Genomic DNA, 23,782 nt, shown 5'->3' on the forward strand with positions numbered 1-23,782 from the left:
AGCGGGGGAGAGACAGCCGGGCCTGGGGGCCGCGGTCACCGGCCACCTCAGATCCCCGTCTCCGTCCCATCCTTCCTGGGGTGGGGGACGGCCTGCAAACACCCCCCTGTTCTTGCCTGGCAGTTCTTGGCCCTTGGGGGTGTCAGGATGGCTGAGAACCTTCCAGAAAGCCCCCCCCCCCTCCAGAACTTGGGCTTCTCCCACTTTCCCGTGGGCCGCTGCTCCTAGGGGCTGGACGGTCTCGTGTGCTGCAGAGACGAGGGGTGGGCTGACCCCACGGAGGGGAAAGGGGCACAGGCCTGGGCCCCCTCCTCTCAGGGGTGAGCCCCTAGATCCGGGCCGCAGTCTCGGCCCTTCTCCCGGGGGGTCCGGCGGCAGGGACACCTGCTCGGCTGGACACGGCTCCCTCCACCCGTCTCACTGGGCACCTTGGCCAGTTTCTCAGCCAAGACTGGACTGTTTTGAGCCACACCCAGGGGTGCTCAGGGATCCCTCCTGCAGTGACCCAGGGCCAGGTGTGGTGCTGGGATGCGGATTGGCCGCCTGAGAGGCGAGTGCGCTCCCACTGTCCTCCCTCTCTGGCCTGGGGACTTTGGTGTCTTAGCACGGGGACACAGACCGAGCTGAGGCCTTGCGGGGACCACGGTCTGGGGGCTCAGCCCTTCCCCAGCGACCCCACGTGAGGCCCTCACACGGGTGAAAGAAGAACGCAGAAGTACACAAGACGGTGTGAACCGAGCACTGTGATCGGAGCCATGCCTGGGACTACACTGGTGTGGGGATGTCTCCAAGCATGAGCCACACAATCCCATAGTTTGTCGTGTGTGTGTGTGTGAGGAGGAATCAGAGGAGCTGGAGCACCCGCCCGGCAAGCAGACGGTCACGAGTGCGAACACGGGCGTCTCACGTGTGCTGCAGAGCCTGGGGTGCAGGTGTGGAGGGTGGCACATGTCGCATGAACTGTGGGGTGCAGGGTATGGTGTGTGGGGGTGAATGTGGGGTTCAGTGTGGTATGTGTGGGCGTCACAGGCTGGGGGGCTGGGCTGAAGGGTCCCCACAGGCCCCCAGAGCACTTACCCAGGCCCAGGCTGGCGACGGTCTCGAGCTCGGAGCAGCTGCCAGCCTCCAGGATGGCTGCGGGCAGCCGCAGGGTGAAGGGCAGTAAATCTCTGCAAGACAGGGAGGGTCAGGGTCCGGCTCAGGGCACCCCGCCTCCCCCGGGTCTCCCCACAGACCCTCTGGGTGCACCCAGGACGGGCCAGAGATGTGGGGTCGTGCCCAGGCAGGGCCTGGGGAGAAGGCTCGGCTGGAGGAGGGACCAGTGAGCGGGTGGGCAGACACCCCGGAGGGCACGGCTGGACTCCCCAGGGGGCACGGCTGGACGCTCCCTCCCTGTGAGCACAGACATGCCCAGGGGCACACAGTCACACACTCAGAGCCCCTCAGAGCCCCAAGGCACAGACGCCCCTGCAGACACACAGTTCCCCCACCCACCTGGCCCGTGCTGCCCAGGGTCCCACATGCAGCCTTTGCCCTGGTGCGGGCACATGCCTCTCCTCAGTCCCCGGAGACTAACATGGCTGTAGCCCTGACTGTGTCATGACCATGGCCGTGGCCGTGACTGTGGCTGTGATCGTGGCTTTGACCATGACCATGCCTGTGGCTGTGACTGTGATCGTGGCCATGACCATGGCCGTGACTGTGGTTGTGATCATGTCTGTGACTGTGGCCATGACTGTGGCCATGATGGCAGCTGTGACCATGGCCATGACCATGGCCGTGACCATGGTCATGACCGTGGCTGTGACTATGGCCATGACCATAGCCGTGACTGTGGCTGTGACCATGTCTGGGGCCATGATGGCAGCTGTGACCATGTCTGTGACTGTCTGTGACTGTGACCATGTCTGTGGCTGTGTCCGTGACCGTGGCCGTGACCATGGCGTGACTGCAGCTGTGCTGTGTTTGGGGCCCAGAAGCAGCCGAGCCAGCCCCGGGCTGAGCAGACCCACTACTCCAGCACTGCGGGGGTCCTCACGGCCTCCCCGGGGCCCACCCGCACTTCCCAGTGCTCTGCAGAGTCGTCGTGGGTGGGCAGGGAAGCTGGGGCCGACGAGCCTGGGGTCAGGGGGTGATGGGCCTGCATAGGGTGGAGGGGCAGGCGGTGGGAGCAGATGGGGCCTGACCTCCACCTCCTGGCCTGGCTACCAGGGCCCGCCCCTCTCCCTGGTCCTCTGGACTGCACCCCGCCCTCTGGGGGCCCGCCGGTGCCCCCCCCCCTCGGCAGCCAGCCAGCACTCACCTACTGACACAGTAGAAGGCGACCAGCCTGAAGAGGTCCTCAAACACGAGAACGGAGCCTTCCAGGTACAGAACTGGGGGAGAGGGACAGAGGCAGAGGATGGACTGAGGCCGCAGTGGCAGAGCCCCTGGCTCGACCCCAGTGGGGAAAACCCCCCAGCCCCAGCCCCCAGCCAGGACATTAGGACGAGCCTCTGGACGCTGCCCTGCAAGCAGGAAGCAGAACCGAGGCTCCACCTTTTTTTTTTTGAGAATATAGTGGTTAATTTAATTTTATTTTATTTTTGACCATTTTTCCGAGGCCCCACTTTTGCATTAAGTGGGCAAGGTAAAAAACGTGCGAGTCCGATGATCTGGAGAAGTACAGCATGCTCTCACACGCCCACCTGGTCACGCATTATCTCGGCAGTACAAGGCAGCAGTTCCCCCTCTCACACATCCGTCATCTGGACTGACCGTCAAGTATCAGTGTGAGCCTTCTCTCTGTTTTTTGTGTAACTGACCACGGGAATGGGTGATCTATAGAGCCTATAGATCTATAGAGACGTGATCTATAGTGCCTACGTGTCCAGCTCCGTATCTTTCTCTATTTTTATTTTTTTTATTTTTTGCTTTTTGGGTCACATGCACAGGGGTTTCTCCTGGCTGTGCCCTCAGGAATCACTCCTGGTGAAGCTCAGGAGACCATATGGGATGCTGGGAATCGAACCCGGGTCAGCCTCGTGCAAGGCAAACGCCCTACCTGCTGTGCTATCACTCCAGCCCCCAATCTCTGATGTTTTTAATCATGACAACATAGCTCTGACAACGTAGCTTTGCCAAGACCATGTATGCCCTGATGTTCTTTAGACGAATGCTCGTCCTACAACTGTTTGTACTCTTGCTAGTGATTCTTTCTCTGTGATGATATCACTGATAAAAATTAGAAAAGGAGGCCTCTGGCAGTCGCTCTTCGCCTGGGTCAGATCGACGCCTTGGCCCTCTGTGCTCTCTGCATTCCCCTCCCGTGTCTTGTCTCTGCGCCTCTGACCGAGACTATTCACGCAACATCCAGCCCACCCCCAGTGGGGAGAGCCCCTGACCCCAGCCCACCCCCCCAGTGGGGAGAGAGCCCCTGACCCCAGCCAGCCCCCCCCAGTGGGGAGAACCCCTGACCCAGCCCACCCCCCAGAGGGGAGAGCCCCTGACCCCAGCCCACCCCCCCAGTGGGGAGAGCCCCTGACCCCAGCCAGCCCCCCCTAGTGGGGAGAGCCCCTGACCCCAGCCCACCCCTCAGTGGGGAGAGCCCCTGACCCCAGCCAGCCCCCCCTAGTGGGGAGAGCCCCTGACCCCAGCCCATCCCCTAGTGGGGAGAGCCCCTGACCCCAGCCCACCCCCAGTGGGGAGAGCCCCTGACCCCAGCCCACCCCCCAGTGGGGAGAGCCCCTGACCCAGAACACCCCCACAGTGGGGAGAGCCCCTGACCCCAGCCCACCCCCCAGTGGGGAGAGCCCCTGACCCCAGCCCGCCCCACAGTGGGGAGAGCCCCTGACCCCAGCCCACCCCCAGTGGGGAGAGCCCCTGACCCCAGCCCACCCCCAGTGGGGAGAGCCCCTGACCCAGAACACCCCCACAGTGGGGAGAGCCCCTGACCCCAGCCCACCCCCAGTGGGGAGAGCCCCTGACCCAAGCCACCCCCACAGTGGGGAGAGCCCCTGACCCCAGCCTGCCCCCCAGTGGGGAGAGCCCCCAGCAGGGAGCAGGGACCCCCATGTCAGCCCACTGCGATGGCAGGATGACACGGAGTGTGGAGCGGCGGGAGCTGAGTCCAGCAGCGCGTCCGGCGGCCCTGGGAGGAGGCCCCCTCTCCGCTGGGAAAGCAGTTTAGAGGAGAGTCCTCAGCGGGGCTCGGGGCCTGGGAACACGCACTCAGCACTCTGCCCTGCTCTCAGGGGGGTTTGCTGGGGGCCTCACCCAGCTCTGCTCGGGGCTACTCCTGGCGGGACTCAAGGGAACACAGGGGGTGCTGGGGGCTCGAATCTAGGTTGGCTGCAAGCAAGGCAAGTGCCTGGTACACTGACTATTGCATCTTTAAATATATATTTTTTGTTTCTGATTTGGACCAGAGAGTTCATCAGAGAGGGAGCTCGCCTTGTACACTTGTTCCCTGGCACCCCAAGTGGTCCCCTGAGCCCCACCAGGAGTGAGCCCTGAGCATCGCCAGGTGTGACCTCCCACACAAAACTTTTTATTTTGGGGCGGGGGGCTGCACCCAGCAGTGCTTGGGACTTCCTCCTGGAAGTGCTTGGGGGCACTACTCAGTGCTGGGGAGGGAGCAGGACCATGTCAGTCACAGGTAATACTCGCACCCTAAGCCCCATCCTGTCTCCGGCCGGGGCCTGGCTCTGTGGGCCTGAGGGTTTGTGTGCTGTAGAGATGAGAGGCTGCTTGAGCCAGCAGTGCTGGGGACACGGAGGGCCCAGAGAAAGCACACGGCCCCTTTGGGCCGTCTCCACGGCTCCAGAACACCGGCTGTTTTTATTAGCTTTTATTTTTTAATTTATTTTTATTTTTATTTTTTTGGTTTTTTGGGGTCACACCTGGCGACGCACAGGGGTTACTCCTGGCTCTGCACTCAGGAATTACTCCTGGCGATGCTCAGGGGACCATATGGGATGCTGGGATTAGAACCCGGGTCGGCCGCGTGCAAGGCAAACGCCCTACCCGCTGTGCTATCGCTCCAGCCCCTGCTTTTATTAGCTTTTAAACTCAAGTTCAGGTAGCAAGGTTTACAATGGTATTAGCTTTTAGAGTATTGTCGGACAGAGTGAGTGTATGCACACACACACACACACACACACATCACCAAAGCGCCCAATGCCCCCTCCCCTGTCCCCGTGTCATCCCCCACCCACTTTTTCCTTCCTCAACCCGCTCTGAAATCCCCTCTGTAATCCAGGATGAGGGGCTGCCCCTTCCCCAGGCCAGCTGTCCCCGTATTTCATTTCTCCATGTGCATCAGATGACTGAGATCGTCTGGGATCTGGTCTCCCTTATTTTGTTCTCCAGTTCCATGCATGGTGGAGCAAACTGCAGGATTTCATCTTTCCTTACGGTCACAGACTACTCCAGTTGTGTGTGTGTGTGTGTGTGTGTGTGTGTGTGTGTTTGTAAGTGTAACTTCTTTATCCACGCATCTGCCATTTAGACCTTTGAATTATTTCTATAGCCTGGCTCTTGTACTCAGCACTTCAGTGAAGACTAATAATGCAGTGAACATGGATGCGGTGAACATAGATGCAGTGGACACGAATGCAATGACCGGATACAGTTTACACAGATGATGCAGTGAACATGGATGCAGTGAACACAGGTGATGCAGTGAACACGGATGATGCAGTGAACATGGATGCAGTGAACACATATCCATTTATATTTTCAAAGTAATATTGTGTTTTGGGGATCGATGTCAAGATGTAGACTCACTGGACCATCAGAGGCTTCTATTCTTAATTTTTAGGAGGAAACTTTGTACTGTTTTCCATAGAGGCTGAACCAGAGGGTGAATAAGGGGTTCTCCCCCCTTTTATGGCAGAGGGAGGTTTCATGCCACACTGGGTGACACGCAGGGAGTCACTCTGTACTCAGCAGTGACCCCTGGTGGTGCTCAGGAACCATATGTGACCCTCGGGATTTGGACCAGGGTCACAGCTGCTGCAGGTACAGGGTAGGCAAGTGTGATGTGTGATGTCTGTGTGATGCTCACCCCATCTCTGCCAACCCTGGTCAGTCTCATCTCAGGCCGTTCTCATGCTCTGAGCCGCACTTCAGAATTGTTTTGATCTGCACGGCCCTGAGGGTAAGGGGCAATAAACTCCCCTGTGCGCGCGTCTTCCTTGGGGAGGTGTCAGGACATCAGTGTCCACCCAGCACCTCTCCTGATCCGGAGACTGAAGTGAAGGTGACCCCGCTACTCCTGGACAAGAATGGGTGTGAGAGCCCTGACCACCCCCCCCCGCCCCACCCTGGGTGGACCTGCTGCTGGCCGGGGAAGGGCCTGCTTCAGGGCTGAACCCAGCAGGACACGATGCCCCGCTTTGAAGCCTCCGGGGGGGGGGGGTGGGTGCAGAGAAGCTGGCCGAGCTGGTCGGGGTCCGCAGGTCCCCCTGGGCAGCCTGGATCCCAGGACCCCCAACTCCCACCCCTGGGCTCTCTGCCCTGCGGACCCCCACCTCTCGGAGGCCTCTGTTCTAATTTTCTGAGGTTCTTTAATGCAAGGATCTAGCTATTTCCCAGCGTGGGTGACACCCGCCTTCCTCACCCGAGGGTGCTGGGGGGATCCAAGGGCACCGGAGCACCCTCGAGGGCAACTGGGGGTGGCTTTCTGTTTGATCACTTAAAGGAGGGAGGGAGGCACTGAATGACTCTCTCTTTCCCCCCTCCCTCTCCCCCCCTTCTCTCTCCCTCTCTCTCCCTCCCTCTCTCTCCCTCCCTCCCTCTCTCTCCCTCTCTCTCTCCCTCCCTCCCTCTCTCTCTCCCTCTCTCTCTCTCCCCCCCATCCCCCCTGAAAAGGGGACAGCAGGCCGGTGCAGGTGGGAATCCCTATTCTCGGTTCTATTTCCGCCCCTGGAGAGCGAGCACCTTCCCCTTGGAACTGCGCGTACCTCTCCGGGTGGGAAACGAATCACTTTGCCATAAGTAGACGATGAATACACACCTGTGTGACTGGAATCCAATACTGAACAGCTTTGGAACGTCTGTCTCACAGTGATTCAATTAAAAAAGGTAAAAAAAAGAAGACCCTGTTAAAGGCTTCGGGCACAGCTTGATGTCAGCTGGGCGCCTCCTGAGGACGAACACACACACACACACACACACACACAGCAGAGCAAACCGAGTAGGTCCGTGTGTCCCTGAGAACCCCAGCACCGGCTGGGGCACCCGATGTTGCAGTTAACTTTGCCACTAGGTCAAGGGGGGCGGTGTTGATCTGAATCGCGGAGACCTGCTCAAGGCCCCACAGCGCCCCCTAGTGCTTGAGTTGTTGCAGGGCCGCAGGGCCTGGTGGACAGGTCGGGAAGTGGATAAAGCACCAGCTCTGTTTTGTGACGTGCAGACGCCCCCCAGACCTTTTAGGGACCACGCAGGGAGCCCGACTCTCTCCCCAGGCCGGTCGTCAATGCGCAGTTTCCCCCCTGGAGATGGTTCTCTGCAGGCCAGAGGGGCGGGGTGCTGGCTGGCACCCCTGAGAAGGTCACGCTGAGTGCGAGAAGCCCACCCCTCACCCCTGCGTGTCTCACCGCATTCAGGAAGCAGCGGGGTCCCTGGATGGAGACCCCCTCCCCGGGCTGTGGAGGGGGGGGGAAGAGGCCCGGCCGTGGCTCATGCGCAGCACGTGTGAGGCCCTGAGCTGACCCCTGGGATCACATGTCCTCCCGACTCTGCCGGGTGCCAGCAGGTGGCGACTTTACTGAGAGATAGAGGTGTGCACGGGACGCCTGCTGAGGGCACCAGGGCCTGTGGGGGGTGTTGTCTGTAAGGAGAGTGGCCACATGGGGCAGAACTGGGCAGCATAGCCCAGTCGCACGAACACATGTGCATGCATGCATGCACAGACGCTGTGCGTGTGTCTGGCATTCCATCCCCGGCGTCCCCTATGGTCTCCCGAGCACCGCCAGGAGTAATGCAGAGTGCAGAGCCAGGAGTGAGCCCTGAGCACCGCCGGGTGTAGCCCCCGACAAACAAAAACAAAAATGAAAACAACCCCCCTCTTCCCCGTTTTTCTTGGGCCAGAGAGACAAGCCAGAGAGACAAGTTCAAGCCTTGCACACACCAGGCTGCGGTTTGATCCCCCCGCCCCACCACAAAACACAACCACAACCCAAAGAGCCTGTGTTCTGTGTTTCTTGTTCCCAGGGGTGGGCCCGGGCCGGTTTGCCAACTCTAGAGACTGGGGAGCCCTGTCCCCCTGTCCCACCCACCCAGGCTGGGAGAGATTTGTCTCCTGCGACAGGTGGACAATTGTCCTTCCTGCCTGCAGGGGGCGCTCCAGCCCCACCTAAGGCAGCCCTGTCCAGTGCAGCCCGGTCCGGAGCTTACCTGCTGCCCATAGGCACAGGGAGGGTGGCATGCAAATGTTATGAAAACCCGATTTTTCCAAGATTCGAGCCTTCCCCCGGAAGCTGGAGCCTCACAGCATAAAGCCCAGCCCAGCGCGCGGGGCATAGCCGGCGTCGTGCCCGCTGCTGACCCCCTGCCCGGCCCCTGGGCACACGCCCTGCTCTCCAGGGGGCACCTCCCTTGATTCTGCGTACGAGTTTTGGGATGAGAGAAATGCTGTATTTTGGGGGAGGGGGTGTACAGGGAGCAGGAATGCCCCCAGCTGTGCTCAGGAGGCCTGGGGGTCTCTCCCAGCCATTCTCAGACACCCGAGTAGGGGGTCCGAGGATGCAGCTGGTCAGGGTAGGTAGTTCCCAGGCCACCCTGAGTGCTGCACCCAGCAGTGCTTGGGGGCCCATGGGTGCTGAGGGTCACATGACGTTGACCACACACGAGGCCAGTGCTTTAACCCCTGATACTATCTCTCTGGTCCCAGAATTTTTTTAAAAAATTTTTTAAAAACACTTTTGTAAATTGTGATTTACAGTTTTATAATACTGTCAGTGATCAGGCTTCCCCTCTGCCACTATCCCAGGACCCCCACACCCCGCTCACCCCTCACCCCCACCTGAGACGCTCAGGTCTGGGCACCAGCCTGAGGTGCTGTTACTTCCGACGTTTTGTTCTTTCCCTACTCAGCAAGGTCAGTCCTCGTCCATCTCTCTCCTCCGCTGACCTCACTCAGCGCCATCCCCTCCCGCTCCTTTTTGGGGCCCTCCCCGGTGGTGTCCAGGGATTACCCCTGGCGCAGGGTTAGCCATGCTCAGGGGATCATCTGGGGTGCTGGGGATCAAACCCTGGTCAGCCACATGCAAGGCGGGAGCCCTACTCACTCGCTGTGCTCCCTCTGTGGTCCCAGAGCAGATTTCTCTCTGTTTATTGGGGAGTGGGCACACCAGGAGATGCTCAGGGCTAACTCCTGGCTCTGTGCTCAGGAATCACTCGTGGAAGGCTTGGGGGAGTCTCTGGGGGGTTGGAGATCAGAGCCGGCTTGGCTGCGAGCAAGGCAAGCACCCTACCCAGGGTCCTGTGCTCAGGGTCACTCCTGCTGGGGCTTGGACAACCCTCCGGGGTGCTGGGGACGGGACAAGTGTCCTACCCGCCGGGCTTCTCTCCGGCCCGTGTCTGGAGTTAAACGTGACTTTTGTTTCTCTCCCCCCGCCCCCCCCCAGGCTGTGGCATGTGTGTTCGGCCCCGACCAGCCAACCCTTTGCAAAGAACTTGAAGCATCTGGTCACACCCGAGCCGCGGCCTGGGGCTCCGAGGGTGAGTCCAACCTTTCTGTGTAGCCCGACTGTCCGCCCAACTCTGGCTCCCCACGCCCCTCCCCCCCGGCCCTGGTGAGGACACTGACGACGCACCCGGGTCTGATGCCAACAGCCCCTGGCACTAGGTCCCACAAAGTGGCGGCCCTGGCACTCTGCCCCTCACGACGGGGAGGGCGGGAGGAAGGGCTCCCCTGCCAGCCCACCCAGAGCCGCCTGGAGTGCCCCGCGGGGGGGGGGGGGAGCCGAAGGCCAGCCGAGATGCGGGTGCGGACCTCAGGGTGGGGGAAGTGGCACTCCCAGGGCCGCCCTGGACTGGGAACAATGACCCGGGAGAGGAACGTTCCAGCAGGGGAAGTTCCACGGCCAAGTTCCCTAAAAGTTTCCACTGAAAACCCAGACGGAGACACCAGTAGCGTCTCTCAGGAGCGGGACGCCAGCACAGGCCCGTCTGAGACCCTCCCAGCAGGCGGGCAGGGGAGGAGGCACGGGACAGGGGCTGGGGGTGGCACGTCCCATTCCCAACACACACACACAAGCACACACACAGACACACACACATGCAGACACACACACAAACACACAGACACACACACATGCAGACACACACAAACAAACACAGATACACACACACAAGGACACACAGATACACACATGCACACACACACAAACACACACAGATACACACAAGGACACACACATACACAGACACACACATGCAGACACATGTAGACACACAAATATACATACACATACACGTACACACATGTATAGACACACATGCAGACATACACATGCAGACACACACGTATGCACACACATACAGACACACATGTAGACACACGTAGACACACATATGCACACACAGATATACACACATGCAGACACACACGCAGACACACATATACACACAGATATACACATGCAGACACACATGCAGACACACATGCAAACACACACAGATATACACACATGCAGACACACATGCAGACACACGCATATGCAGACACACACATGCACACACATACATACACACACACAGACACATGCACACAGCCATACAAGACACCAGTCCATGTTGATGGAACGTTCCAGGAGGTGGCACCTCTGCTTCCTTACATTACATAGCTGGGCAGGAGGGAGAAGCCGGTGGCGCAGGCGTGCCAAGGGCCCGTCCGTGCCAGGGGCTGCCCAGACATGGCGACAGGCGCTTTCCCGCCGAGGAGCACAGGCCGAGGGCAGCCACGGCCCTTCAGGCCCGTCCTTTCGGGGCTCCTGCGCACCTCTCTTGCCGGCCGAGCTCAGGGGTCCCCTCTCGAGCCCCCGAGTCTCTTGCTCCAGGCCAGAGCGAGTGGCTGGACCGGCCCCAGCCCCTGACAGCTGCCTGGCTCCGCAGCACGGGGCAACACGGGCCAGCCCTGTGCGGGGCAGAGCAGGCTGGACGGGCGGGCGCGGACCCTGCAAGGCTCCGCCCACATCGCAGCCTGGAGTCTCTGTGCAGGCGTGCCGCGAGGACCAGGATGTGCCCCTCGGCCGTGTGCCCCCTTGCCCTGCACCCAGCCCGGACAGGGGAGGTCAGATGCTGCAGGCGGGGGGGGCCGGGGGCCGGGGGGCTCCGTGCCTCAAGCGCTGCCCTGAGTGTGCTTTGCCGTGGCCTGTGGCGGCTGCCCCCCGCTGTCCCCCGCCCGTGAAGGTCTGCAGGACTCCTGGTGAGGGAAAGTGACCGCGGGCCGGCCGCGAGGAGGGGGTTGGCGCCTCTCCCCGGGAAGAGCTGCCTCTGCACTCGGTGGGCCCGGGCGGACCAGACGACGCTTAAGGACGTTGCTGCAGGGCTGGAGCGGTAGCACAGCGGGCAGGGCGTTTGCCTTGCACGGGGCTGACCCGGGTTCGACTCCCAGCATCCCATATGGTCCCGCCAGGAGTGATTCCCGAGTGCGGAGCCAAGAGTAACCCCTGAGCATCGCCGGGTGTGACCCCCCACCAAGAAAAAACTTTAAAAAGAACGTTTCTACACTGATCAGTACTGGCCAGGGGAGGCCTCACAATCGAGCTCTTCACAAGCACCCTAGACTCCGGTCCAGGCGCTTCCCTCCACCCCTGGGTGCCCCTCCTGTCACACCCCCACCTCCCCTCCCGCCCCCCTCCTGGGGGTCACTTCCCCTTCAATCTTGTCACACCCCATGAAGCTATAGAATGGGCTGGAGCGGTAGCACAGCAGGGAGGGCATTTGCCTTGCACGCGGCCGACCCGGGTTCGATTCCCAGCATCCCATAGGGTCCCCTGAGCACCACCAGGAGTAATTCCTGAGTGCAGAGCCAGAACTTAACCCCTGAGCATCATCAGGTGTGACCCAGAAAGTAGCACTGCACTATAGCACTGGAGCACTGTCGTCCCGTTGTTCCTCAATTGGCTCGAGCGGGCACCAGTAACATCTCCATTGTGAGATTTATTATTACTGTTTTTGGCACATCGAATACGCCACGGGTAGCTTGGCTCTCCGAGAGGGACGGAGGAATCGAACCTGGGTCGGCCGCGTGCAAGGCAAACGCCCTACCCACTGTGTACCCCAAAAGTAAGAAAATAATTTAAAAACTACAGAATAAATCTGTGGCCCTTTCCAGGGATCCCCCAGGTGCTCCCACCTTCCTGCCATTTCGGATTCATCCTTCAGTCCCCGGCCCCCAACACAGCCTCAGTTTCCCCCTCAACCCACCCCTGACTCGGCTCTGGGCCAGGTGCTTGCTGGTCCCCCAACGCCACACACCACTTCTCCTCCTCACAACCCTCTGCCCTGTCCCCGGGCCCAAGGGGGCTGGGGTTGAGCCCCGTCCCCACCCCCAGCCAAGGGGGAACGGGAGGGTCCAGGTGGCTGAGGGGCGGGGCGGTTGTGCCCGCAGCCCGGTGCCAGGCACCCGCGCCCACGGTCCCGTCGGGTGTGTTTATATGACAGAGAATGTCCTGCGGCCAGCTTCTGCTTCTGCTTCTGCACTGTGTTTGTGTTTGCTTTTCTGGGCCACACCCGGCAGTGCTCAGGGGTTACTTCTGCCTCTGCACTCGTGAGTCAGTCACTCCTGGCAGTGCCTGGGGGACCCAGAGATGCCGGAGATCAAACCCGGGCTGGCCCTGTGAAGGCAAAAGCCCTTCCCGCTGCTGTGCTGTGACTCTGCCGCCCAGCATGCTTCTCTCTCGGCAGTGCTCGCTTGGGGTGGGAAGTGGGGAGGAGGGGGGCAGGGGGAGGGCGTGGAGCAGGGTCCCTGTGTGAAGCCTGGACCACGGCCCTGGCCGTGCCCCACAATGGCTGAGTGAGAGGGGAAGGCGGAGAGCCGTCAGGGCCCCTGTGATCCAAAGCCATCCAAGAACAAAAGAAGGAAATTCGCCCACGGTTGATAACACAGTTCCTAGGCTTACAGGGTCCACAATGGGGTGTTTTCCACCGCCCCCGCCACCTTCCTCTCTCGGGGCCAAGCCCCGTTCTAGAGGCTGGGAATGTGAAACTGGTGGAAGAAGCGGGTGACCTGTAGCTTCGGCCTGGCCCAAACCTGCCTGTGCATTGAGCAAGTTGAGGTCAGAATGAGCCGGCCTCGGGGGCTGGAGCCATAGCACAGCGGGGAGGGCGTTTGCCTTGTTTGATTCCCAGCATCCCATATGAGCACCACCAGGAGTTAATTCCTGAGTGCAGAGCCAGGAGTAACCCCTGTGCATCGCCGGGTGTGACCCAAAAAGCGAAAAATAAAAAAAGAATGAATCGACCCGGAGCTGGAGCGAGAGCACAGCAGGGAGGGCGTTTGCCTTGTACGCAGCCAACCTGGGTTCGATTCCCAGCATCCCATACTGTCCCCTGAGCACTGCCAGGAGTAATTCCTGAGTGCAGAGCCAGGAGTAACCCGGAGGGGACGGCACGGGGGGCAGTCCCTGCTGCAGAGGGGGCCTCTCCCCACCACATCGCCCTCCCGCCCTGACCCCAGAGAGCACCCCATGGCTGGCACCGGGACCCCCTGTGACTCGGACACCAATTCCTTCCGGTTCTTTCCCCTGGGGTCAAGCAGATCCCTGAGACCAATCAGCTCAGCGCTAACCAGGAGGCGGGGTCAGAGCCTCGGGGGAGAACCCAGTCCTCCGGGACCCCCCACTCCAGCTGCCGGCGACTCAGCAGTGAGAATTCCAGCACTCCTTCCTTGGGTTTGGTTCATCCGTGAGCACAGTTCGCTCCCAGCACTGAGAAAACTGCATTCACTCCATCAGGCTTGTTAGAAAAGGGTGAAAGTGCTCGGGAAGGGCCCGAGGGGAATGAACTGGGGTGAGGGTCCGGCTTCCTGCCCTCCGGGGGTCACTTCCGGACACCTGACCTTTGGTAGCTCTTTCTCTGGAGGGTCCATGCTGCGGGCATCACTGACTCCATCCCCGTTCTCGCCCTTATCATCTAGGAAATTCCAGAGGGTTTGGGAGCTTTGCCGGGAACAGAGACCGAATCTAGATGTTCTGAGTGTGACCCTGACCGCGTCACGCCCCCTCCCTGCCCCCCGTCCCTACACTCACTGTGCATCCCTGAGAGCTACCGTGCCAGTGTGGCATTCGACAATGAAGCATCGGACCAGAACGCGCCTGTCCCATGTCACAGGCGCACAGGATAGTCCCCCACGGCGGGGGCGGGGGGCAGCCTTCCCAAAGCTGCAGCACTCTGAGAGGTGTCTGGGCCGGGACCCTCTCTGGGGGACCCCCGGATGGCTGCTCGGATCCTTTTTTTTTTTTTTTTAAATAGTCCAGGAGTCTCCTTTTTTTTCCTGCTTTTTGGGTCACACCCGGCAATGCACAGGGGTCACTCCTGGCTCTGCACTCAGGAATTTCTCCTGGTGGTGCTTAGGGAACTCTATGGGATGCTGGGAGTCGAACCCCTGTCGGCCGTGTGCAAGGCAAACGCCCTACCCACTGTGCTACCGCTCCAGCCCCGATCATTTTCCTTCACCCATTCCAGGAAGCCGTCTCAGCTGAGAGCGCCTGAGATGCTCAATACGAACATTATTCCCTTGGCAAGACTCTTGCTAACGATGATGCCAGCAGCATACTGGGCACCGCTGTCGACTCTTCCAGCTCTGCCATCGTAACGTTTGTGGGGTACTTCTTTCTGGACAGTGCCCTTCCCTTGATGTCTGCGACATCACCTTTTTGTAGATCCGCGTGTACGTGGCCAGAGGAACCACTCGAGGCTTTCTGAAAGGTCCAGAACAGGTCACGGGTGTGCCTCCTCTTTCCCTTCGTGTTGGTCCTTTTTGCTGTTTACTGGCAGATGGCAGCGTGGGCCGAAGGGTGCTCGGAACCTCTGATGCGCACGCAAACCATCTCGTGTTTGGTTTTGGTCCGGGGCCACACCTGACGGTGCTCAGGACTTACTCCTGGCTCTGCACCCAGGGATCTCTCCTGGGGGGACCATCCAAGGTGTCGGGAGGGGACCTGGTGGGCCGTGTGCAAGCTAAGTGCATTCCCTGCTCTCTCTCTCTCTGGCGGCCCCCAATGCACTGAGTTTCGTTTTATCTTGGGGGGCTACTCTCAGCTCTGTGCTCGGGGGTTGCTCCTGGTGGTGACTGGGGAGACTGTGCAGAGCCCCGGGGTAGACCCCTGGACTGCTTCTTGCGATACTGATTTGGGGAGTGGGGGAGACCCCAGAGCCGGGACTCAGTCCTGAGCACCACCAAAGGCTCTGGGGTCAGCCCCACGGAAACCAACGCCCTGCCCGCTGCGCCCGCTCTCCCTGGCCCTGGAACACATTTCCCCTCCAGTGCGGGTTCAATGTCGTGTTAGGGGGCTGGAGCGATAGCACAGAGGGGAGGGCGTTTGCCTTGCACGCGGCCCACCCGGGGTTCGATTTCCAGCACCCCATGGGGTCCCCCGAGCACCGCCAGGAGTAATTCCTGAGTGCAGAGCCAGGAGTGACCCTTGTGCATCGCCAGGTGTGACCCAAAAAGAAAAAAAAAATGTCCTGCTAGGATCAGGGGTCGGAGGGCAGCCCATCCTGCTGTGCTTTGGACACTCACCCTGACCCCAAGGCCCGCAGCTCCCCACGGCCCCCGGGAAACGGGGAGCAGAACACGTCTCCCCGCCCGGGGGGAGCTCGGCACCCCTCGCCCCCAGCCCCGGGAGGCATTGGCGAGGGGGCTCCTTCCCAAGGACCCCAGGCCTGCGTGTGTCTCCTGGGCCAACTGCCCCTCACCCCACAGGCTGGGGGGGCGCGGGGGAGGGGGCACTGGAGAACCCAGCCTCCGGCCAGGCTCCTAGCCAGAGGGCAGCCCTGAGCAGGGAGGGGGCGGGGCAGGGGGAGCAGGGGCCAGGAGGAGAGGGGAGCAGGGGTGCCTCCCCTCCCCTACCCCCCGCCGGAAGCATGACCAGCATGACCCAGCGAGTGCAGGAGTCACTTCCTGCAGGCCGGGCCTGACCACACTCTCTCACGCTTCCTCTTTAAAGAGCACTGTTGCCTCCTGGGTTCTCGGGCCCCGGAAAAGTGTCATTCTGTGACCCCGTTTCTCTCTGACCTCTGAGGTCCAGCTCTGGGACAAGCCGTCCCAGTGTCCAGCGGGGGCTTCATTTCTGCTGACCCGGTGCAGCCCGAGTCCTGCCCTTTCGTCCCCTTCGTCCCCTCCGCACAGCCAGTGCCTTGCTCACCCGAATCCCGTCACCAAGAGCCCCCAGTCAGATCGTGCCACAGGGCCTTGTGCCCTGCAGGTGACGGCCCTGGGTCAGAGCAGCCGCCACTTATCCTGCCTGGGTCCCAGCTCGCGCAGGACAGGGACATTTTCCATCCCACTGTCCTCTGGCCTGGCCCTGCACAGAGGGACCCCTGCCACCTCTGGCCTTTCAGAGCCACCAAGGAACCCTGCCGTCACCCCCCGCCCTGGGCCACAGGGTGAAGACAGGTTTGGTGTGGAGGGGGGGCTGCATATGGTGATGCTCAGGGCTTACTCCTGGCCCTGGGAATCACTCCTGGGGGAGCATGTGGGAAGCTGGGAATCAAACCCGGGTCAGCCGCATGCAAGGCAAACGCCCTCCCCGCTGTCCTGTGGCTCTGGCCCCGGTGATGACGGTTTTATGTAGCGCCCCTGCAGAATGGGGGACGGCGGGAAGGGCAGCCCAATCCCTCTTCCTTCCCCTCCACGCCCCTCCCCCCCGCCCCAGGATCATCAGCAGCAGCCCCCAGGCCTCTGTCCCCCCAGAGCCCCAGCTGACTCCCCAGGGAGAGGCTCGCCCCACTGCTGGGGCCAGGGGGGCCGTGACCGCAGCCTGACCGGCCCGAGCAGACCCACTCGGGATGTGTGGATACCCCGGGAGAGCAGAGGTCGGGCCGACAGAGTGACCCCAGCCAGTGTCTGCACAGCAGCTGCAGGAACCGTCCCGGGGGAGCCCCCCTGGTCTGGTTCCTTTATCTCAGCCCTGGGCGGGGAACCCCAACCAAGGGCCTCCGTTTCCTGTCCTGGGCTCCCCCCGCCCCCCCGAGTCCACTCCTCCGCCTGCAGCCGCCCCAGGGCAATGCACCAGCCACCGGGACCACAGAAGTACCCAGGACCACGCCAGGGGCCCCCTCTGGGCAAGAGGGGTGGGAGGAGACCCCAGTAAGCCGGCTGGGATTTGCCCGGAGTCCGGGCCTCACCTGGGGGTTTCTGCCCACCCTACTCTGGTTCAGTTAACCCGTCAGCAGGGTCAGTGGCAGCAACCGAAAAAGGATTATTATAGCTGCTTTGTTGCTCTTTGTTGCCTAAGCACTTTATCTCATATATTATTTGGGGGGGGGTCACCACACACAGCAGCTCACTCCTGGCTCTGTGCTCGGGTATCAGTCTGGCAGTGTCTGGGGGACCCTAAGTGGCACAGGGGACAAAACCCCAGCTGGTGGCATGCCAGGCAAGCTCCAGCTGCCCACTGACCCTCTCTCCGCCCTGATCTGGCATTATTTTCCGTGGACGCTGGGATCATCTCTAGATCTCACGCACGCAAGCCCCGCCCTCCGCCACTGAGCCACACCCCCGGCCTCTTCCTAGGTGCTCCAGCCCCCATCACTCACTCCAACACCCCACAAAGGAGGAACCGGCATCACCCATTCTAGGGGAGGCCGAGTGCCAGGTTCCAGAGGAAAGCACAGGGCTGGGATTCAAACCCAGAGTCTGGGCCCCACCACGGAGCCCCGGAGATCCTGCAAAGGACACCCAGGGGCGGGGGCAGCGAGTCAACCCGGCGAGACACTCTCCGCCAGCCTGCTCATTCCTTGCCGTCTGGCTGGCCCCGGGGGCACACCTCAGGGGCCCAAAGCAGTGGAATAACATAAAGACAGCACGCGCGTGCACGCACACACACACACACACACACACACACACACACACACACACACACACACCTCGGCATCCGTGTCATTACACATTATAGAAAATGTGTACTGGAAGATTATGCGTATCAAAGATTTTTTGGTTTGATTCCTGATGCTCCCGGCAGCGAAGTTATGCATTGGATTCCTTTAAAAGTTTAAAAATGGAAAATGAGTTTCCAGCATGTGACTCCAGGAGGAGGACAGGATGGCGGGGGAGGGGGAGGGGGCCGCTTTCCTTCCTTGGGGTCCTGCTTTGTGCCTGGGACAGAAAGTTGACACCGAGTCCTGAGGGTGAGGGCTCCAGGTGGCTTTCCAACCAAGTTCCAAAGTGGGGGGTTGGGGCGGAAAGCTCTAGAAGGGGCTGCCTGGAGCCCCGGGCAGCAGGTGGGCGAGGGGCACGGGGTGAAGGGCAGCAGAAGCAGCTTCCACGGTCCGCCCATCAGCCCAACTCCCTCTCCCCTCCCCGGTGAGCCTGCCGGTGTGCACGGACCCCTCTGTGCCTTTCGGGACGGGTGCTGGGGCGGTGCACGGCCAGCACCTGGCCACTCGCTGCCCCCGAGCAGGCACTGTCCCCTGGCCGTGCTGAAATCCAAGCTGACCCTGCACTGTGGGTGCACGGCACCTGAGCAGCAGGCCGCTGTCCGCTCCTCCCTCCCCTCCCCTGCAGTCCCGCGGCCACACGCACACCAGGGGCCACGGGAGCCCCGGGCCCAGTCCCTCTGGGACCCTGCAGCTGCCGGCTCTGCGGCCTCAGCAGGGCTCCCGCCTCCTGCCTTCCCTGGACCGAGCCTCCGGGGCTGAGATTCTGCTTCCCGCTGGGTCCGCAGGGACACCTAGAGCACCAAGCACAGCCCACTGGCAGACGCCGAGGGGCCAGGGGCCAGGCCTCCAACAGGGGACCCCGCTGGGCAAGAGCAGGGGCCTGCGTCTGCCTCCCCTTCTCTCTGGAGCCAACAAGGCATCTTTTTTTATTTTTTCTTTTTGGGTCACACCCAGCAATGCACAGGGGTTACTCCTGGCTCTGCACTCAGGAATTACTCCCAGCAGTGCTCAGGGGACCATATGTGAATCGAACCCGGGTCGGCCGCATGCAAGGCAAACGCCCTCCCCGCTGTGCTACCGCTCCAGCCCCAATAAGGCAGCTTTAAATGGACTCACACTTGTACCCTCCAGGGTGCCCCAGCCTCCTGCCATCCCTGCCCCCTCCCACCCCCGGGGCTGTGCCCTCGGGGCCCCTCACACAGGGGTCTCGGCACTCTCAGCGGGCACGCAGCAGTCCAGGCCCGTGTTCCCCCTCCCGACCCCCGGCAGGCTCCTGGACTCGCCCCTTCAGCTCTGCCAAGCATCAGACACGCGCGCAGGGAAACGAGTCCTCAGGACATTAGTGAAGGTTTAAAGCGTCCACTCTGGTCCCTCAATGCTGGCCGGCTGCTTTTGGCCACACCCAGAGGGACTCAGACCTGACTCCCGGCTCTGTGCTCAGGGAGCCCTGCTGGTGGTGTCGGCTGTGTGTGTGTGAGACAAGCACCCTAACCCCTGTGCTGTCTCTGTTCCTCACGGAACACTGAACTACATGGACATCGCCCCTCGGGTTCAGGCGTCTGCACACACCTAAGAAACACGGCAGCATTTCCTTTAGCTGTGGCCGCTCTGCAGGGACTCAGGAGTAGGAAGCAGCCCTCCCCAGCCTCCACCCTGCACCCCACCCCGTCAGTAACAGGCCCAAACCTGAGGCCCGTTACTGTCCCAAAGATCCTCCTAAAGGCCCCTGGGCCCGAGGGCTGAGTCTATTCACCGGGGACCAGTACAAACTCATACTGGATGGGGGACCCCAAGGTCTTTCCAGTGAAAGCCAACCCCACTCGGGAAGCCCTGCGCACACCCCAGTCCTCGCCTTTCAAAGCGCTCGCCACGCCTGCCTGGGGCAGAGGGCAGCTGGGGTAGAGAAGGGGGTCACTGAGTCAGTGATGGTTGGAGGGATCGCTCGGGATGGGAGATGTGTGCTGAAGGAAGAGAAAGGACCAAACGTGATGGCCTCTCAGTGTCTGTGCTGCAAACCATAATGCCCCCAAAGGAGAGAGTATGGGGGAGATTGTCTGCCACAGAGGCAGGGGGAGGGTGAGTTAGGGGTGGAGGGATACTGGGGACACTGGTGGTGGAGAATGTACACAGGTAGAGGGAGGGGTGTTTGATCACTGTGTGACTGAAACTCAGACAGGAAAGCTTTGTAACTGTCTCTCACGGTGATTCAATAAAAAACAAAAACAACAACAACAAAAAAAACAAAATCGAAAAAACCTAAATGCTTGCCACAAAGACCCAAGACAGCGTGATCATTATGCCCATTTTAAAGATAAGAAAACTGAGCCCCTTCCCCGAGGCCAAGTGACCTGTGTAACATCCAGCAGGAACATGTCCTGTGTGTCTCGAGGACCCGGGGACCCAGACACTGTCCCCATTTTCATCCCTCCCCCCAGCCTGAACCACCAAGAGGAAACGTCACGGCAGCCTCGAGGCTGAGCCAGGTCTGAGTGGAAACTCACCGTGCGAGACACAGGGGCCTTGGGCAACCCCCGCCAAGACCCCTCTGCCGGCGGGGAGCGCGGGGGGGCGGGCTCAGCCACCGCCACGGGCCACGTGGTCGGGTCTGCAGGGAGGGCGGCACTTACTTGATTTTTCTTCTCTGATGGCGTATTCGAGCACGTCGGCCGCGCCCTCGTGCAGGCCGGGGAAGTGGACACAGAGCAGCAGCGGCTTCAGGCCTCCGTCCCGCCGCACCAGGAACGCCTGGGAGGGGAGAAGCGGGGATGGGGGCCCGTGAGTCAGCAGCCTGCGTGCAGGTGCCGCGGGCCCGGTGAGACGGAGATAGAGAAACAGACGGCTCTGCCAGGCCCCGCGAGTCACGAGCAGCCGCCGTCCTCCGACTCCAGCTGCTGGCCAGCGCGGTCACGGCGGGGCCCAGACGCAGGGCAGGGGAACTGCAGCTGCTTTCTGCGGACACGGGACGGACTGCCAGAATTCTGGGAGAGCCAGGGGTTACTCGGGAGCACTGTTGTCACTATTCCTTGGGCACCTAGTTAGTCTACCAGAGACGGGAGGGGCAGGCAAGGAGAACTGGGGGTTGACCCCCAGGGTCAGGTGTCACCGTGGGGGTTGACCCCAAGGGTCAGGTGTCTTAGGGGAGGGAAGTCAGTGCCCCCCCCCGTGGGGTGCTGTGTTGTAGCTGAGGAGCTGCGGGGTTTGAAATGCAGATTCCCGGGTCCCGCCTTCCCCTCAGCCCCCAGATCTGGCTTTGGGGACAGGGCACTCAGTGACATGTGCTGGCGCTCGGGGAAGCTGCTAGAGCCATCCACTCACACCTCCCCCCACGGGAATAAAACGAGCGCGTCCCACGGAGCTTTCCCTGCCGCCAGGGTCTGTGCAGGAAGGGCAGGTGCCCGGGGGCCAGCTGAGCCCCCCATTCAGGCTGGGGGACGGCCCGGGTGGATGGCAGAGCGGGTGTAGACACTGGGCCCTCTGCCAGCTCGGGGCTGCAAGGAACTGGGGATCGGCCCTGGAAACCGGGGTCCATGCCTGGAACCACCTCACCCCACGAGCTCCCTGCAAATGAGCACTGTCTGGGGAGGCACTTCCTCCTCCTGGGACCTCCTGCGGCCAGCAGAGCCACCCTTCTGGGCCCAGGACGGCCGGTGCCCGCCTCATGGGCGTCTCCCCGAGCCTCAAGCCAAGGGTGTTTGCGGTCTTGATGGCTCTGCTCAGTCGGGGGAAGTGACTCTGAGCTTCCCCCTGCTTGCCCGGGCAGTCCCTCCCCGAAGCTCCCCTAGGGGGCGGGGGGCACTTTCCTGTCACAAACTGTGGTGTGAAGACATCCTTTGACGGGAGCCCACCTGCCCACCTCTACCCCGGCTCATCCTTTCTTTCTTTCTAGAATATTCTAGAATCTTCTAGAACATTCCCTGGGGTCTGCTTCCCCTGGGGAAGGAGCAGGGAGGTCACTCTTCACCGCCCTGAGAAGAGATGGCCAGTGTCCCGCCAGCCCCAGCCCGTTGGCACTGAGCAAGCCCCTCCCCAGGTCCCAGAGGCCGAGGGTGGTCGGGGAGCTGGATGGTTGGCGCGTCTGTGTGTCGGGGGCGGGGGGGTGACCCAGGTGCAGGCTCTGCCGCCCACCCAAAGGGTCTCTCCCAGTCTGGGCCCGAGTTCAGGCCCTGACTGTCCTGTCCCTCCAATGTGACCATGGCGGGAGCACAACACTATGGGGACATGTCACTGACAAAGGCAGTGCCACATCCTGCCCCGGCCCCCGGGCCTTGCCACGACCCCTCCGCGCCAGGCTCTCCCTCTACCTTCCCCTCCTGCCCCAGAAGGGACGGGCTGCAGAGTCGCGCAGGGCTAAGATATTCGTCTTGCTCGCTGCTGACCTGGGTGCGACCCCCAGCACCCCAGAGGGTCCCCCCGCCCCCGCCACCTGGAGTGACCCCTGACCCCAGAGCCACATGGGGCCCCCAAATCTAACCACACCCCGAAGTTGCAGGAGCGATGTCCTCACTATCACCCCTGCTCTGGCTCCTTAAGCACAGGTTTCGCTTTCGAGCCTCTGCGTTGCTTTCTTCAGCAAACGCCCGGCAGTCTTGGGGGCTCCTCCTCGCACTGTGCTCGTGGGGTGCTCCTGGCGGCACTGGGGGGCCAGGTGGGCGGGAAGGGCGGGAACCCAGACCCCTGCGTGCACAGTGCCCCTGGGCGGCTGAGCTGAGCGCTCCCCATTCTGGCCGAGGCTGGAGCAGGTCCTGGGCAAGGAAAGGGCCAGCTGCCCTCCGGGCCACCTGGTGGGCACTGAGGATGTCTGGGTGGGGGGCAGGGCAGGAGCTGTGAGACCCCCCCCCCCCCCGGGAGGCCGACACAGCACTCTCGGAGCCTGGGTCTGAGTCAGGGCAGAGCCAGGCGGCAGTGGGCAGGCTCCCGCAAGGGCACCAGGCCGGGGCACGTCTGCAGGGGAGCACCCCCTCTGCCCTGCGGGGCTGCGTGCCCGGGCCACGGGGTCAGAGGCACGTGCACGAGGCAGCGCTGCCCACCCCACCCCGCGTGACGCAGCAGCGGAGGAGGGACGAGGCTTTCAAACTTCGGGCCGTGACCCGGGGGCGCACGGGCCAACATGCTTTTCCGTGCAAAGTAAAACACGACAGGGCGAGCGAGATGCTCGTCACCTGTAAGAGGAACGGCATCATTTGGTCAAGGGGCGGGGGCTCATGATCTCCCCTGCGGGCTAGTGGGCTCCTTCTCCCCCAGGCCCAGAATGTTCTCTGGGCTCTGTCCCTCTGCTGAGGCATATGCCTGGGCGCCCCACAGGGAGAGGAAGAAGAAGGTCGCAGGGGCCCGGGGGGTACAAGCTGCAGCCCCCTGCTGTGTTCCCGGCTCCCAGGGCCCAGAGCAGCCGGGCGGGAGCCCTGGGTCTGGGGCCCTCTCGTCGGGAAACGAGACTAACAATCCCCAAGGCTGAGCCGGGGTCCAGCCTCCCGCCTGCGTCCCCTGTGACAGGACAGAATTCCCCTGGGGGCTTCTCCGCACAGCCCTGGGCCCTGGGCCTGGCGACTGTTCCTCAGGGGAGGAAGGGGGGGGGCGGGAGTGGGGCACGGAGAGGCGGACCCCAGGCCCCGTGCGGACCCGGACCGGACAAGCTGTGGCTTATCCTGTCGCCCCTGTCAGTGCTTTCTGCTCTCCGGCGGGAGGCGTGGGC

At 61.8% G+C, this 23,782-nt stretch overlaps 1 protein-coding gene across 2 annotated transcripts in view; it reads right to left on the reverse strand.

Moving 5' to 3' along the window:
- RIN3 (Ras and Rab interactor 3) overlaps window positions 1-23,782 on the reverse strand; it is a 94,058-nt gene that overhangs the window by 28,571 nt on the left and 41,705 nt on the right. For both annotated transcript variants that reach the window (XM_055132426.1, XM_055132427.1), the window contains exons 3-5: window positions 20,721-20,838; window positions 2,303-2,375; window positions 1,078-1,169 (exon numbers count right to left, since the gene is read on the reverse strand). In XM_055132426.1, the coding sequence (XP_054988401.1) occupies window positions 1,078-1,169; window positions 2,303-2,375; window positions 20,721-20,838 (283 nt within the window). The remainder of the gene's footprint in view (window positions 1-1,077; window positions 1,170-2,302; window positions 2,376-20,720; window positions 20,839-23,782) is intronic.

This window comes from Sorex araneus, chromosome 3 (assembly GCF_027595985.1).
Source record: "Sorex araneus isolate mSorAra2 chromosome 3, mSorAra2.pri, whole genome shotgun sequence".
NCBI classification, from domain to species: domain Eukaryota; kingdom Metazoa; phylum Chordata; class Mammalia; order Eulipotyphla; family Soricidae; genus Sorex; species Sorex araneus.